General features: G+C 36.0%; 2 protein-coding genes across 3 annotated transcripts; one reads left to right on the forward strand and one right to left on the reverse strand.

Moving 5' to 3' along the window:
• Nucleotides 1–1,238: 1,238 nt before the first annotated feature.
• LOC140770782 (acyl-CoA-binding domain-containing protein 4) lies at nucleotides 1,239–6,890 on the reverse strand. 2 transcript variants are annotated; one of them, XM_073112051.1, is made up of 14 exons: nucleotides 6,717–6,890; nucleotides 5,967–6,085; nucleotides 5,658–5,735; nucleotides 5,466–5,585; nucleotides 5,276–5,342; nucleotides 4,346–4,407; nucleotides 4,023–4,162; nucleotides 3,815–3,941; nucleotides 3,512–3,626; nucleotides 3,308–3,396; nucleotides 2,401–2,484; nucleotides 1,677–2,006; nucleotides 1,537–1,596; nucleotides 1,239–1,422 (listed from the first exon to the last, which is right to left on the reverse strand). In XM_073112051.1, exons 2-14 carry the CDS (start codon nucleotides 6,081–6,083, stop codon nucleotides 1,246–1,248), a joined length of 1,566 nt encoding a protein of 521 aa, XP_072968152.1. In that variant the 5' UTR covers nucleotides 6,084–6,085; nucleotides 6,717–6,890; the 3' UTR covers nucleotides 1,239–1,245. The 2 variants fall into 2 exon arrangements, with proteins under 2 accessions (XP_072968152.1, XP_072968153.1); XM_073112052.1 differs by lacking the exon at nucleotides 6,717–6,890 and having other exon boundaries at nucleotides 5,466–5,571.
• A 4,533-nt stretch (nucleotides 6,891–11,423) lies between these two features.
• Nucleotides 11,424–12,720, forward strand: LOC140770485 (zinc finger protein ZAT5-like). The gene has a single exon (XM_073111698.1). The coding sequence runs from the start codon at nucleotides 11,734–11,736 to the stop codon at nucleotides 12,559–12,561; it is 828 nt and encodes a 275-aa protein (XP_072967799.1). The 5' UTR covers nucleotides 11,424–11,733; the 3' UTR covers nucleotides 12,562–12,720.
• The last annotated feature ends 500 nt before the right edge of the window (nucleotides 12,721–13,220 follow it).

A 13,220-nucleotide genomic window follows, 5' to 3' on the forward strand; every position in this document is an offset into this window, starting at 1 on the left:
AGCAAAGCAATGGAAAAATATGGAAGACCCCCGTTTATATTAGAACTACATCTACTTGCTAGAGAGAAGATAAAAGTATATACTGCATTCTGACACAGAATATAAAGCAAACTTTAATAGCAAAAGGCGTGACTTTAATAACTGAAATTATTGCCACTTAGATAAGTAAGTAATAAAATAAGGTGCCTTTGACATAACTCTCAACAAAGATTGCAAGAAACAAATTTGTACTTAATGAATCGAATAACATTTACTGTCGAAAATATTTTTCTCAAAAAAAAAATGTTTACTGTTGAAATATTTAACTGGTTTGGTGTATAACATATATGATAGACACTCTTCTTTGAATATACATCTCAATCTTTTATACATCGTCCGTCCTTCGGAAATTGTATCAGGTGAACCCTTATCAGAAAATTGAATCTCCTTTTATAGATGCCATCTGAGGTCAACTGTAGACAGGATCTTGAGAGAACTCTTGTAGCTTAAGTCATCATCATGTGATCCCTTCAAAATCTTTAGCACCTGTTTTCTTCTCCATATAAATTCATCCAGCAACCAATAGGTTAATATGCCAGAGAAGGAAGACATGTCTAGGGATATTCATAGAAGTTCTCCATAACCGAGATGTTCTTTATTGCATCACTAGTTTATATGTGTAAGCTAGCATACTTCCAATTAGAAAAGGTAAACTATAACAATCCTAAATAATAGGAATCAAAGGTAATGCAAAAGTATAAGATACTTCCACATTTTCCGCCAAATTTTTGGAGAAGCAGAAATTGGTAAATAGGACACTGAGTACATTGAAGACTAAATAAACCTAACATCTGGAGAACAACATATCAAAAGATGACAGGCTTGTGAATTTGTGCAGATGGATATATTGTGAAAGGAACCATGGGAATGCACCATGTCCACTAAGACAACCATCGTCACAAGCAGTCATGGTTGTCACTTCTAGTCCAAAAGGCATCAGGGAACTGATGTCAGCCTATGAATAGAAACTCTAAGGGGGACAAACTGAAAAGTATCCAACTGGTACAATGTAAAGAAAAGATTATCTGTTGTTGCCCACCTTTACTACTAGAAGGTAAAAGATTCTTAGTTCACAACTTGTCAAAATTGTGGCTCAGCTTTTACTACATGCAGATTAAAAGGGAAACTAGATAACCAGTAATTTTTGCAGAAGCACAACCAAGAAGTAAGGTGAAACAATCTTATGCAGCAGATTGTACCTACTGTTTACTGTTCAGAATTCTGAGTAGTTCCACTCATCCATTGCCAAACACCTCCTGACTTTTGCCTTTGATCAGCAGCCATATTTCTTTCTACATGAAGTTTTTGTTGCCGTAAGACTTCAAGTTGACGCTCCAAAGAACTAAGAGACTCCAATTTCTTCTGTGCTGCTGCAATTTGTGTCTAAGTAAATTGAGAGAAAAAAAAACAATCAGAAATTGAAGATATTGAAAAAATGAACACTTGAAAGAACATCCCAAATGAACGGAACTAATAAAAAGTGAGTCAATCCAGAACCTCCAACTTGAAACATCTTGCACTTTCGGCTTCTAGTTGACCTTGAACTGATTGAAGTTCCTTTGACAAGGCAAAAAGAGTGAAAAAAATCATATGCTTTGAGTTACTAAGTACTCTTTGATCTCAGAATGAAAATTTACCTTTGCTAATTCATTACGTGAAATGTTCATCTCTTCAAGGTTGCCCTTTAATCTTGAGTTCACATCTCTTACTTCCGCCAGTCTGGATTCCGTGATCTTTTTTTCTGCACTAATCAAATCAATTTCAGCAGCAACTCTGTTGGTATCACCCTCAAATTGAACTCCCTTGATATCTGAATCATCTACAATCTTAACGTCTATGTTTTTCTCATCACTTGCAATGTTTACAGCATAAGCAGCAGTTACAGAAGCTGCTGCAGCAGCAGCAGCTGCTGATTGAAGAAGCCGAGGTCGAACTGAATCACTTGGCTTAGGTTTCATTACAAAAATCTGCAGGAAAAGTTCATAAATTTTAATTGCAGTAATGAACAAAAGAATAAATTACAGGAAGACAAGTTCATTTTAGAACATCAACAATTTCCATGCAGGAGAAGATGTTAGACATGTGATTGTGTGAACACATACATAGAAGAGCCGCATAAAGCAGGCATAAAGACAAAGAAAATTAAGAAAAAGAATCAAAGAAAAAAAAAATATTGGCACAGAAAAAATATTTGATTCTAGAGACGGAAAACATTATTGAATGCAATTTTAAGTATGACAATTGAAACATCTTACAATAATCTGAAGAATAAAACATCATAACATCTTTAAAGAAATTTCATGTTACAAACAAAAAATCAGCTCCATAAATTGCAAAATAGCTTCACTTAATGGTTCACACCTCATTGTTGTACCTTCCGTTGTAACCACCAAAGGTAATTATTAGATTTTCCCCATCTACTGTTGCCGAGCAAAGAGTGAGGCCCTGTCAAGCATTCACAAGCCAAGTATATGCTTAAAGGAGTTGCATTAATCGTGCATGTTGTATCATCATTAGAACTTAAAGGATATTCTAGATTTGAAGCCAAACAATTTAATGGAATGCTCTAATATTAAGTTATGCTATCTTACTGATGATGGAATGCACTGAGGCAATAAATGGAAGTAGTTGTGAGAATAAAATTGTGCCACTGTTATTCCTTTGTGTAAAATTGATGTTCCCCAACTATTCAATAAATCATGCAAAGTTATGGATCACAAGTTTGAGCCGATGTTCTCATTCTTTCATTACTGATAAGCTAGCCTAGAACAGAACTAACTATGGTACTTTATGTCAACAAGTGTTGTCATCAGCTACTGCCTCCCCATTAGCATCGATTACAACAGACAATGCTGCCCCCTTAGAAGGTGATCCTTGAAATTTCTCATCCCAAATAAACAGACAATGCAAAAGGTCACTAGTCCATCCAAGCCCTTAACAATCAAACAAGATTAAGTTCCTGGCTCTTCAAAATAGAATCTATTTAGCAGTCACAATTGGCCAATTGTAACATCCTACAAGAAATCTACAAGGAAGGCTATACATGAACTCATAGATCCAATTGCCCAAAAGATAGAGATTCCACTAAAGATTGAGACAAGGATGAACACATACTAGCATATTGCCATTTCAATAAATTATAGCCCTTCGTATTTTGAAATTAATAGGATCCTGCTTCATACGTAGCTTCTAAATGCAGTTGAATGAGCAACTGATAGATCTGCTACCTTTTATATCAGATAAGTGCCATTAATAATTCAGTACCAACCTCACTAGCAAGTGGATCTCGTTCAGTTACACTTGTGGCCACTGACCAGACAAACTTGGATGTGTTCAAGACAATCGTCTCTGTAGCACCTGTGGACAAGTTTCTTTTGTTCATAGAACATTGACAACTAGAAGAAAAAAACAGTGGCAAAACAGAAAAACTAATCATAGTTGTTACTCAGAATATTGAGATAAGATATCTTACCACTTCTATTATCTCCACCACCAACAATGAACCAGTTTTCATTGAGGGTGGTGCCAGCATGACCACCCCTAGGAGTAATATATGCACCTTGAGTCTCAGGTTGAGACCACTCCATCTGTAATTCAAGAATCAAGACTAGCAATTAATTAAACAGGAAGTAGAAGAAAAGAACATATTGCTGAGGAGCTAAATTCAATTGCACCATAATGAAGACAAAAAAAAACGTTCCTTTGTCGGATAGTAGATTGACTAACATTAGGATTTTATATACATAACCACATAGATCCAGAATAAAAGGCTTACAGTTTGCAAGTCAAGTAGATGTAAATCATTGAAACAGGTAGAATGAGAAGAACCACCAAAGATCAAAAGATAGTTGCCTGCATGCACTGCAGCTGTATGATCGAATCTAGGAGCTGGAGCTGCTTTTCTGTGAAAGCATATAAAAGAAAAGGTTAAAGATCATCCTGACTACACAGCCACAACTACAATTTGACAAACTAACTCTTACTTGGTTTCTACTACTTCCCATGTCATAGTCTTCAAGTCAAGAATATGGAGGTCATTTAACAGATTCCTACTATTATCTTCTCCACCAAACATAACCAGTTGTGAACCAACTAGTGATACAGATTGTCCTCCACGAGCTATCTGTAGCCAAATATCTGAAGGTTTTAGCAATCACTAGATAATCCTAACACCTTGAGATGAAAAATTGATGGAAATTCCAGTCCACCTCTTTCCATTAAACTTTGACAAATGAAAAAAAAGAAAAAAACTTGATTTAATTCTTAAACTGATCATTCAAGATCAGGAATGAAATGTTCAAATTACCGGAACTTTTCCATGGGTATCTATAGCAGACCAGCTGTGTGTTTCTACATCAATTGACCAAACTGCATTCAAGGCAATTCAGCATAAGATGTAAGCACCAGTGATCCAAAACAGTTTACAGCAAATGGCAAGTATGTATTTACCTACTAACAATTATGGGTTACATCCTGCAACCAGCAATTCTACTTTGAGCCAATGAAACAAGTGAACAATACAAATTAGCATGCAAGCCTGCTCTAATGCAGCATGATAGGAATGGCCAAGTAGGTCTCCTTTCTAAATCTTGCTTAGATCACATGCAAAAAAAGATGCAAAAGGTGGGATATTAGAGATCTAATCTCGCTTCCATGTCCAAGATTAGCCAGAGAAGGATATAGGCTAGTGTATCTGGCATGAATTGAGATCTAGATCGAGAAATAAATAGTCTTTTTTAGGATTATATGAGTTTAAATTTACATCTTAACAGATACCAGAGCATCTATACTGTGGAAAGATAACAAATTACTTATGATAACAGTATATACTGTTAGTACATACAACCTAGTGTTTCTTCTTCAAGAAATTCTTCTCTGAATCTACAATCTATTTAATAGTATATATTCCACAATGCAAATTTTGGGTAATGCCCAAACTCTCAAACTCTGGTTTTATACTTCAAAGCAAAAAGGGCATTTTCTGGTATCTGGTTCAAATGCATAAAACTTGCACTGTGATTGATTCAGCTCTTATTAATGACAATTATTAATTTATTATGTTATGGCATAATAATATAATTCAGCTGCAGTGAGGGTGATCTAAAACAGCGAACAACTGAACATTCAATGAATGACATGAAAGACACCCAACCAACAATTTTAGTGGTTCACATTTTTGTAAGCAAGCAAAAGAACAGTTTAAGAAGTGCAGTGCAGTCTCAATTTGGAAACAGACCTCTGACAGTATTTGACGATTCCTTGGAATGTCCGGCAATAACCAGAAGTTTATCTTCCCACTTAATCTGTACAAAGATACAACATTAACTTACCTTGAACTAATGCAGTAAATGTCTTCTCAAGTTCAAAGAGAATGCCAAAAGTAAGATACACAGGTTTCTGTTTCCAACAAAAGAGAAAAGACTTACCAAACTATGGCCGGCAGATGCTGGGAAGACTTGATCTGAGATATTGGTCTCTGATTTTGGATCCTGTGAATCCATTTTCTGGCTAAAAGTGGACCACTTTAAAGTCCTAAAATCGAAAACCTGTGAAATTTGTCACATATTATCATCTTTAGCAACAGATGTATAATCACAATCCTAAGAGTCTGTATGAACCTGGACATCAGATAGATATCTGCCATTGCGACTCCCCCCAATTACATACAGCTTGTCCTGGACCACTGCTGCTGCATGCTACAATATCAAAAGAGAAAAAAGGTAAGCTGCGACAAGTGTAATAGATCCATAAATGCTGCAATGAAGATCATAAGGGATCAGAATAGCAAAAGAAAAGTTTAAAAAAGCAGACGCACTCAATATTCTAGACAATGTCATCATGCACAAGGAAAAGGAAAATTGAAAAGAAGTAACATGTAATTTAATCTAAGGTAAGTAACAAATCCCATCTAGGATTGATTGTTGTACCTTATATCGGGCTGATGGGCGCCAACCAGAAGGGTTAACTGAAGTCCACTGATCGTACGGCACAGTGGATAAAAATGCAGTGATACCTGAGACCCCATTAACATCCTTCTCTCCCATGCCTGCTCAAAAAATCAAAAGGCAGATATCCTTGTGGTATCATCATGGAGGTATAGCTCAATAGTAGATAAAATATAGGAATTACGGAAATTACTAGAGAATTTCAAAAACATGAATGCATCCTCTTTTTTTTTTTTTTTTTGGAGAAATATATAGATTTACCTCGACTACAAAGGTTCTTACAATGCAAGAATCTCCCTCCAAAACAAAAGAAAGAAAAAACAAGACATTGCCACCCGGTGATCATTTACATTGTACATGTACAACCCTAATTTGCATTAAAACATCTCAGACATCTCGATAAATATATTTTGGGCGTAGATCCCACCACCTAAGTTTTTACTGTATAACTAAGTCCGGAATAATAACAATTTATTCCGTAACCATACTTAATTTCGTAGAAAGATCTCCTGACTCTGACTAGCTATCAAGAATAAATAACCAAAATTCTGGTTTGGTTCTCCTAAATCAATTCTCCGAATTCAGAATCACCTCTTGTTCAATTCCTATTTCCAGTTGCTGGATTTCCGTCAAATCAAACTGTGGCAACTAAAAGACTCAAAATCAAATGAAGAGATCAAAACACCAGATCAAGACGCAGCAATGCGATAGCAATTAAGCTCGAACCTTTACCTCTCAATCAGACGCAGATCTACGAGAAGGACCAAGAAATAAATCAAGGGGATCCGGCGAGCTCGATAAAACCCTAGCGAGAGGAAGACCAAATAGACGAATGCCTCTCGTCTCGATTCGAAACCGGTATATTCTTGGATCTCGGCCAAGGAGAGTGGACTTTTGAAACGGACAAAGAGGAAGAAGAGCCGAGAGAGACAAGGAGGAAGACTTTGGGCCGGTCGTAGATGATACGGGTACTAATCCTGCACGGCCCGTTAAGGCCCAACTCGATCCTAAACCCGAGCAATTTATCGGGTCGGATCTGGTTTGCGTAGATTTATAAACAAACCCAACATTTGAACAATATTATACTTTGACAACATAAACACGTGAATACTGCACATAAAATGAGGTAAATGATAACTTTAACAGCCGAACATCACATGGTAGATACGACTCGAAGAATGGAAGCTTAGCGGCATTCTGGCGTTTTTACAATTCAGGACTCCATTCGGACGAAACTATACTGTATTCGAGGGGTGTAAATGTAAAAAAAAAAACCAGAATCTCGGAATATAGATTTATCTTCTTCTTTTTTTGTGAGAGTGATGATTAGGATTACACCCATTTTTAAATTTGCTAAATGTATAGATGCCAGAATATAAAATATAAAATTATTTTTTATTTAATTATATATATAAATTATTGTGATTTATAATAGCTTAAACTTTTAGAGCAATTAGTGAGCTAACACTTAACAAGAAGAAGTGATGAAAAACTTAGAGCTAGAAGTCATAAGTTCAAATTTTGTTATGCTCATCTTTGCTCGAAAATATACAACTCCACCAGTTTAAATTAAATACACTTTTTGGACCCATCAAAATATTTCAACCCAAAAGTGAGAAAAAGTGTTACAATATAAAATATAAAAATTATCGTTATTTAATCTTTTAAATTTTTAGAATAATTGATGAGTTAATACAAGATAATTAGAATTATAAATTATAAGTAGAGGAGAGTGAAGTTTTATTTTTTCGGATAAAAGGTCTCTCCAACTGTGGCAAAGTTGCTTAATATCTATGATTAATCCTAATTCTTACATCCTATTTGAACGGTGTAATATTCTGTTCAATCCAAAGCCTTTGATATTTACAAAAATAAAATCCTTCGTCTATGTCTCCTAGTAATTTTTAATTAAAGGAGGCACACCAAAATATTTGAAGCGAGTAGAAATAGGGGTTTTCAATGGTACTTTAGTAAATTTAGTTAAGATGGACTAAAAAAATGTTTATGTAATGCTCTTCGTATCTTCGTATCTTTCTAAGATAAAAGGAGATCTAGCGATTAATATCCTTAAAGATATAATAGATACACTAAAAATTTATGTCTTATAAGTAGTTTAAAGAGTGACTAGTTATTTCTAAATTATAATTTCCAAGTCAGTACTATTTAATTAGTTTTTTTTTATTTTTGTTATCTATATATGTATCCGACTATCCATTTAAATTTCATATTTATATGCATGCACTTCGCGTTATTTTTTTACGATTATATTATCATAATAATTTATCAAATAAAAGACATATATAATTTTACTTAAAAATAATATATATACATATATCAGAAAAGAATAAGAATATTGATATCTTTCTAATGTTAACTTGATAAAAATTTAATAAAATTATATCTCTTCAATTATTTTTTAATTACTTACATATATCTTTTATTAATTTAAAAATGATTTAAACTAAAATTTAATAACAAATAAAGATACAGAATTAAATTAAAATTGAAGTATATCTCCTATAAATGCAAAGAATTAAATTTAAATTGTCTAGTATTAAGTGATATCAATCGTATCCATGACAATTATATTTAAAAGAGAAAAAAATTATCGAAAAAAAAGAAAGTATAACTTAGTCCTGCAAAATTAGGTATAAAAAGTGACTATTATAGTCATTATATTAGAATTATAAAGGTTTTTTGTGATTTTGTAACTCCATTCATAGAGTTAAATAAATCATACCCTAGGATTAAGAGTAGTAAGTCAAACAATAATACTATACAGTGCAAGAAAGAGGTGTTATTAATAAATAAAAAAGAGAAGGGGTGTTATTTGAAAAATTGCCTCAGGGACCCAACGTGAATTCGCTGGGTTGAAGTGGTGGAGGATTAGGTACGAGGTCGACAGCGTCGATCGTGAGAGGCTTTCTACATGTACATTTTACTACCTTTCCTTCCTTAGTAGTCACAATTAATTTCCTACTCTCTCTTCCTCCTCCACTGCCACCGCTAACAACAACAACTACACCAACGAGACCCACGCAACTAGGCAAGAGAGTTGGGTCTTAAGTTTAATATAATAATGTCTACTTTTCTCTTCATTTATGTAAGTAAATTATTATTTTATCTTTTTTAAACTTATATCACTTTAATCACTGGTCGTGATAGTAATAGTCTGCTTGTCGAACTATAATCTCAACTTTATATCATATTAAGTGTAATTGTTGGTATAAGAAATGAGAATAAAGATTATTGTGTAGTGTCTGGCATGGAAAGATAGATGCATGGGATAAGAATACTACGTGAGCTGTACATCTAAGAAAATAAATTAGTTAGGAAAAAGAATAAAGAAAAAAAAAAGAGAATGTATATATAAAAATAGACAATAGTTCACAATACTTAGGCGTAATTAGTCCTAAAAAGTTAGAGGAATAAAAAAAAAATTAATAGTGAGAATAATTGTTATCCTCTTATTATGGTGATTGAGGATAATGTTTATAACTTAAAATTATACCCTCTTGTAAAATATATATTTTTTTATAAAAAATTAGTTATATTTTTTCTACTAATTATATTAAATAATTAGTTGATCGGAAAAAGCTTAAGCTATTATGTAACGAACCTATTGCTATTAGGTTAAAGACTTAGAATAATTGCATGTGCTAATTATGAAATTAATAGTTGGATAACCTTTGATTAGTATCATGGGGACAGCATTTATAAGTTAGGCATCACCAAAAGAAACAAGATTATTCTAGCACATGGTATTAGGCTAATAGCCCCAAGGAATAATGCTATCCTCCAACCAAAGGTAGTGGCTGCCCATTAACAAAGTTAACCCCTTTTTTAAAATGCCAGTCATGGGAGAGGAGGGAATTGGGGGCATTTGGCTCTTCCCCTCACTTCAAGCCAATAATGCCAACAAATTTAGTCTCAAAAATGATTGGGAGAATGGGAGTTGAGGAACTTGGTTGCTTTTAACTTCTTATTTATATATGATTTCTGTTGCACTTTCTCATTTCTTTCTTGATTAGTGGTACAACTTCTTCATTATATATATATATATATATAAATATATTAAAAAACAATTAATTTAAACTAAATCCAGTTTAAAAGTCTTTGTATCTATACTAAAACGGTGGAAGTGTGTGAGTGGGCCCACAATACTAAGATATTGGTGTTCACCACGGGGTACTCTTTTGGAGTGTTCCACTTCTCCACTCTATTTTATATCATTTAATCTATAAGTATAATGTAAATATGAATCATTATTTCTAACTATAATAGAGTTAGAAATAATTTTACTTCTGTTCTAATTTCTAGGAGTTAATTTATAATTTGTTTTGTAATTTAATTGGGTGTAAATATTGGACCTATTAGGGGGTCCAGTTGGCTGGTAGGTTAAACTAACCATCTTATGGCTAGGCACATGAAACGCCATGTGACTTTTCTAATATCAGGTCAGATTTTGCAAGTGCGAGAATAAATATCTTTTGTGCAATTAGTTTTGGCAAGAAAAGGATGGTAGATTGGGTTGCAAAATAAGGTCGGAAAGAGAGGGAGAGGGAGAGGGAGAGGGAGAGAAGCCAAATCCACCACTACCATCAAGTGATGCCTTACTTGCCCCCACCACCTAATATAATGTGAGAGATAGATATAGAGAGAGAGAGAGAGAGAGAGAGCTAGGTTGGCATTGCACTTTCGTGCCTCTCACAACTAACTCAACCAGCAATTCATTACGCTAAGAATCTCTCTCTCCTTAATCCATCCCCACTCACTTCCCACCCTCCTTCTCCTCCTCCTCCTCCTCCCCCAGTTGACTCGTTTTGTCTACACTTTTTATCTCTTTCACTCGCTCGACTCCATATCACCATCTCAATTAATGAAACGCAGTAGAAATATCACAGTGTATTTAGAGAGAAAAGAAAGATAAAAAAGGAGGAGCGTAGTTTCCGTGGTTCCAGGCTTGCAGTGCAATCCTATCAACAGCAAGAATCGTGGCACAAAAGAAATGGACTTGCTTCCAAAGAAAACCGAATCTCTTATGTATATCTGTCTCTCTCTCTCTCTCTCTCTCTCTCTCTGTATGTATATAACATTATGAATCACTCTTACATCTCTCAAATTATAATTAACACATTCTTTTTTTTTTAAATTAAAAGAAAAAGAAAAGAAAAGAAGCGATTGCAATTTGGCTTTTTAATGTGGTCCAATCCAAGCAGCAACGCAACCCTCATCCTCTTTCTCTCTCTGTCTATCTCTAATTTGCCGTAACAATAGAAAACAAACACATCTCTAAGAATAGACTCCCTCCTCCAAGTCTCATCACTCCCCCTCTCTTCACTCCACACCTCTATAATCTCCAACCTAATTCCTTCTGCCAGTCGTTTCTCTTCTGCCTATTTTTAAAAAACCCCCCCTTTCTCTCTCTCTCTCTCTCTCTCTCTCTCTCTCTCTCTCTCTCTCTCTCTCTTTCTCTCTATATAGGTGAGTAAGTGAGCCTTGGAATATAAACGGAAGGCTGCCCTTGTAATTCACGGTTATAGCCAAATGGCCGGCTTTTGAGTTCTTAGACTCTCTCTCTCTCTCTCTCTCCTCTATAAATAAGAAAAAGAAAACCTCCTCTTCTCCTATTCATTCACACTCTCTTTTTAACTCTCCATTTATCTTCTTCTCTATTCTTATTCTTTCTTCTTCTTCTTCTTCTTCTTCTTCTTCCTACTTTTCTACTTTTACTTCTGAGGAGGCCGCCATGACCCCTCAGAATAGCAGCAACGCCACCGCCACTAATAATGAGCATCCGCTCGGAGTGGTAAAGGGAAAGCGGACCAAGCGCCCGCGGTACGTCCCCGGAGCGGCAGCGGCAGCGGCGTCGGCCTCGTCGACCTCCTCGGTGGAGTTCTCCGGGAGCGCTACCGAGGAGGACGAGGACATGGCCAATTGCCTCATACTCCTCGCCCAAGGGCGCGCGCCGGAGCCGTCGCCGCCCCCCGAGGAGGGCCCCGGCGCCAAGTTCACGAGCCGGAGGTTCGCTGAGGCCACCACGACGACCGACGGCAAGGCTGGATTCTACGTCTACGAGTGCAAGACGTGCAACAAGTGCTTCCCGTCGTTCCAAGCCCTCGGCGGCCACCGTGCGAGCCACAAGAAGCCGAAGGTATCGTTGCCCGAGGAGAAGAAACCGACCGCCGCCGACCTCGAAGGTGATAACCTACAAATTAGCATGAATTCCTTTCCCAAGACGACGGCCATGTTTCTTCCAAGCATCAGTGCAACAAATAACAAGCTAAGAGTCCACGAGTGCGCGATTTGCGGGTCCGAGTTCTCCTCCGGCCAGGCCCTCGGCGGCCACATGCGGCGGCACCGGCCGCTAAACGCTCCCGAAGCATCAGTATCCGTATCGGTATCGGCATCAGAGTCCAAGAAGGAGAGAAGCATCCTCTCGTTAGATCTCAACCTCCCCGCGCCGTCCGACGACGACCGGCCGGAGATTGCCAAGTCATCACCGGAAGCCTTCCCCTTTGACAGCAAGCAGCGCCTCATCTTCTCAGCTTCCGCATTAGTTGATTGCCACTATTAAGCATGTCCTTGATTAATTTCCTTGTTGGGATCAAATCTGTGAGAGAAGTAAATGTGAATTATATATCTTTTACAACTTACAATCCATTCATTATTTTGTAATTCTTTCCAAGTATTGATATTCACAAAGTAAACAAAAGTAGAATAACTATTATCCTCTTATACTTCTTTTAACCTGAATGGTTTTGCTTTCCCCACCAGCAAGGAGAAGGGAATGGCCAGGTTCACTTTGTTTTGTTTGCAAGCTAGCTCATTTATCAAGAAGAACAGTTGTATATATTATACAAAGTTATATTTAGCTTAAATGTTTATCTTCTTAAAATGGGAGGTCCTACTTTTCTTTGCCCAACACATCAATGTCATATATAATGGATCAAATAAATGCCATTAAGCATTACATGTTAAGCATGCATTTGCTTGTCACCATCTATTGGTATGACAATGGTACTTCACATTTATGAGTTCCTTTTTTATTTCCTCATTTACTTCACTATTTTCTTTTTCTTTTTATAAATAATTTTGTTGCAAATGTTTAATCTTTTTTAGGCATTCCATTGACCTGTGGAAAATATACATGAACATGTAACTGGGGCTTCATAGCACTCATACTTTTTTATCAGAAAAAAAGAAAACCTAATCCGTTTCTGAATTAAGTTTCAA

This window comes from Typha angustifolia, chromosome 11 (genome assembly GCF_048772165.1).
Source record: "Typha angustifolia cultivar Huaian chromosome 11, ASM4877216v1, whole genome shotgun sequence".
Taxonomy (NCBI): Eukaryota; Viridiplantae; Streptophyta; class Magnoliopsida; order Poales; family Typhaceae; genus Typha; species Typha angustifolia.

Bases quoted from the DNA above. Each gene is read 5' to 3' on its own strand.
- LOC140770485 (XM_073111698.1), top strand. From the start codon at position 11,734: ATGACCCCTCAGAATAGCAGCAACGCCACCGCCACTAATAATGAGCAT.
- LOC140770782 (XM_073112051.1), bottom strand. From the start codon at position 6,083: ATGGGAGAGAAGGATGTTAATGGGGTCTCAGGTATCACTGCATTTTTA. The intron at 3,397-3,511 runs GTAAGATATCTT...ACTTGTCCACAG, and splicing joins TGGTGGAGATAATAGAAGTG to GTGCTACAGAGACGATTGTC. The intron at 1,423-1,536 runs GTTCTGGATTGA...CAATTTACTTAG, and splicing joins CAAGATGTTTCAAGTTGGAG to ACACAAATTGCAGCAGCACA.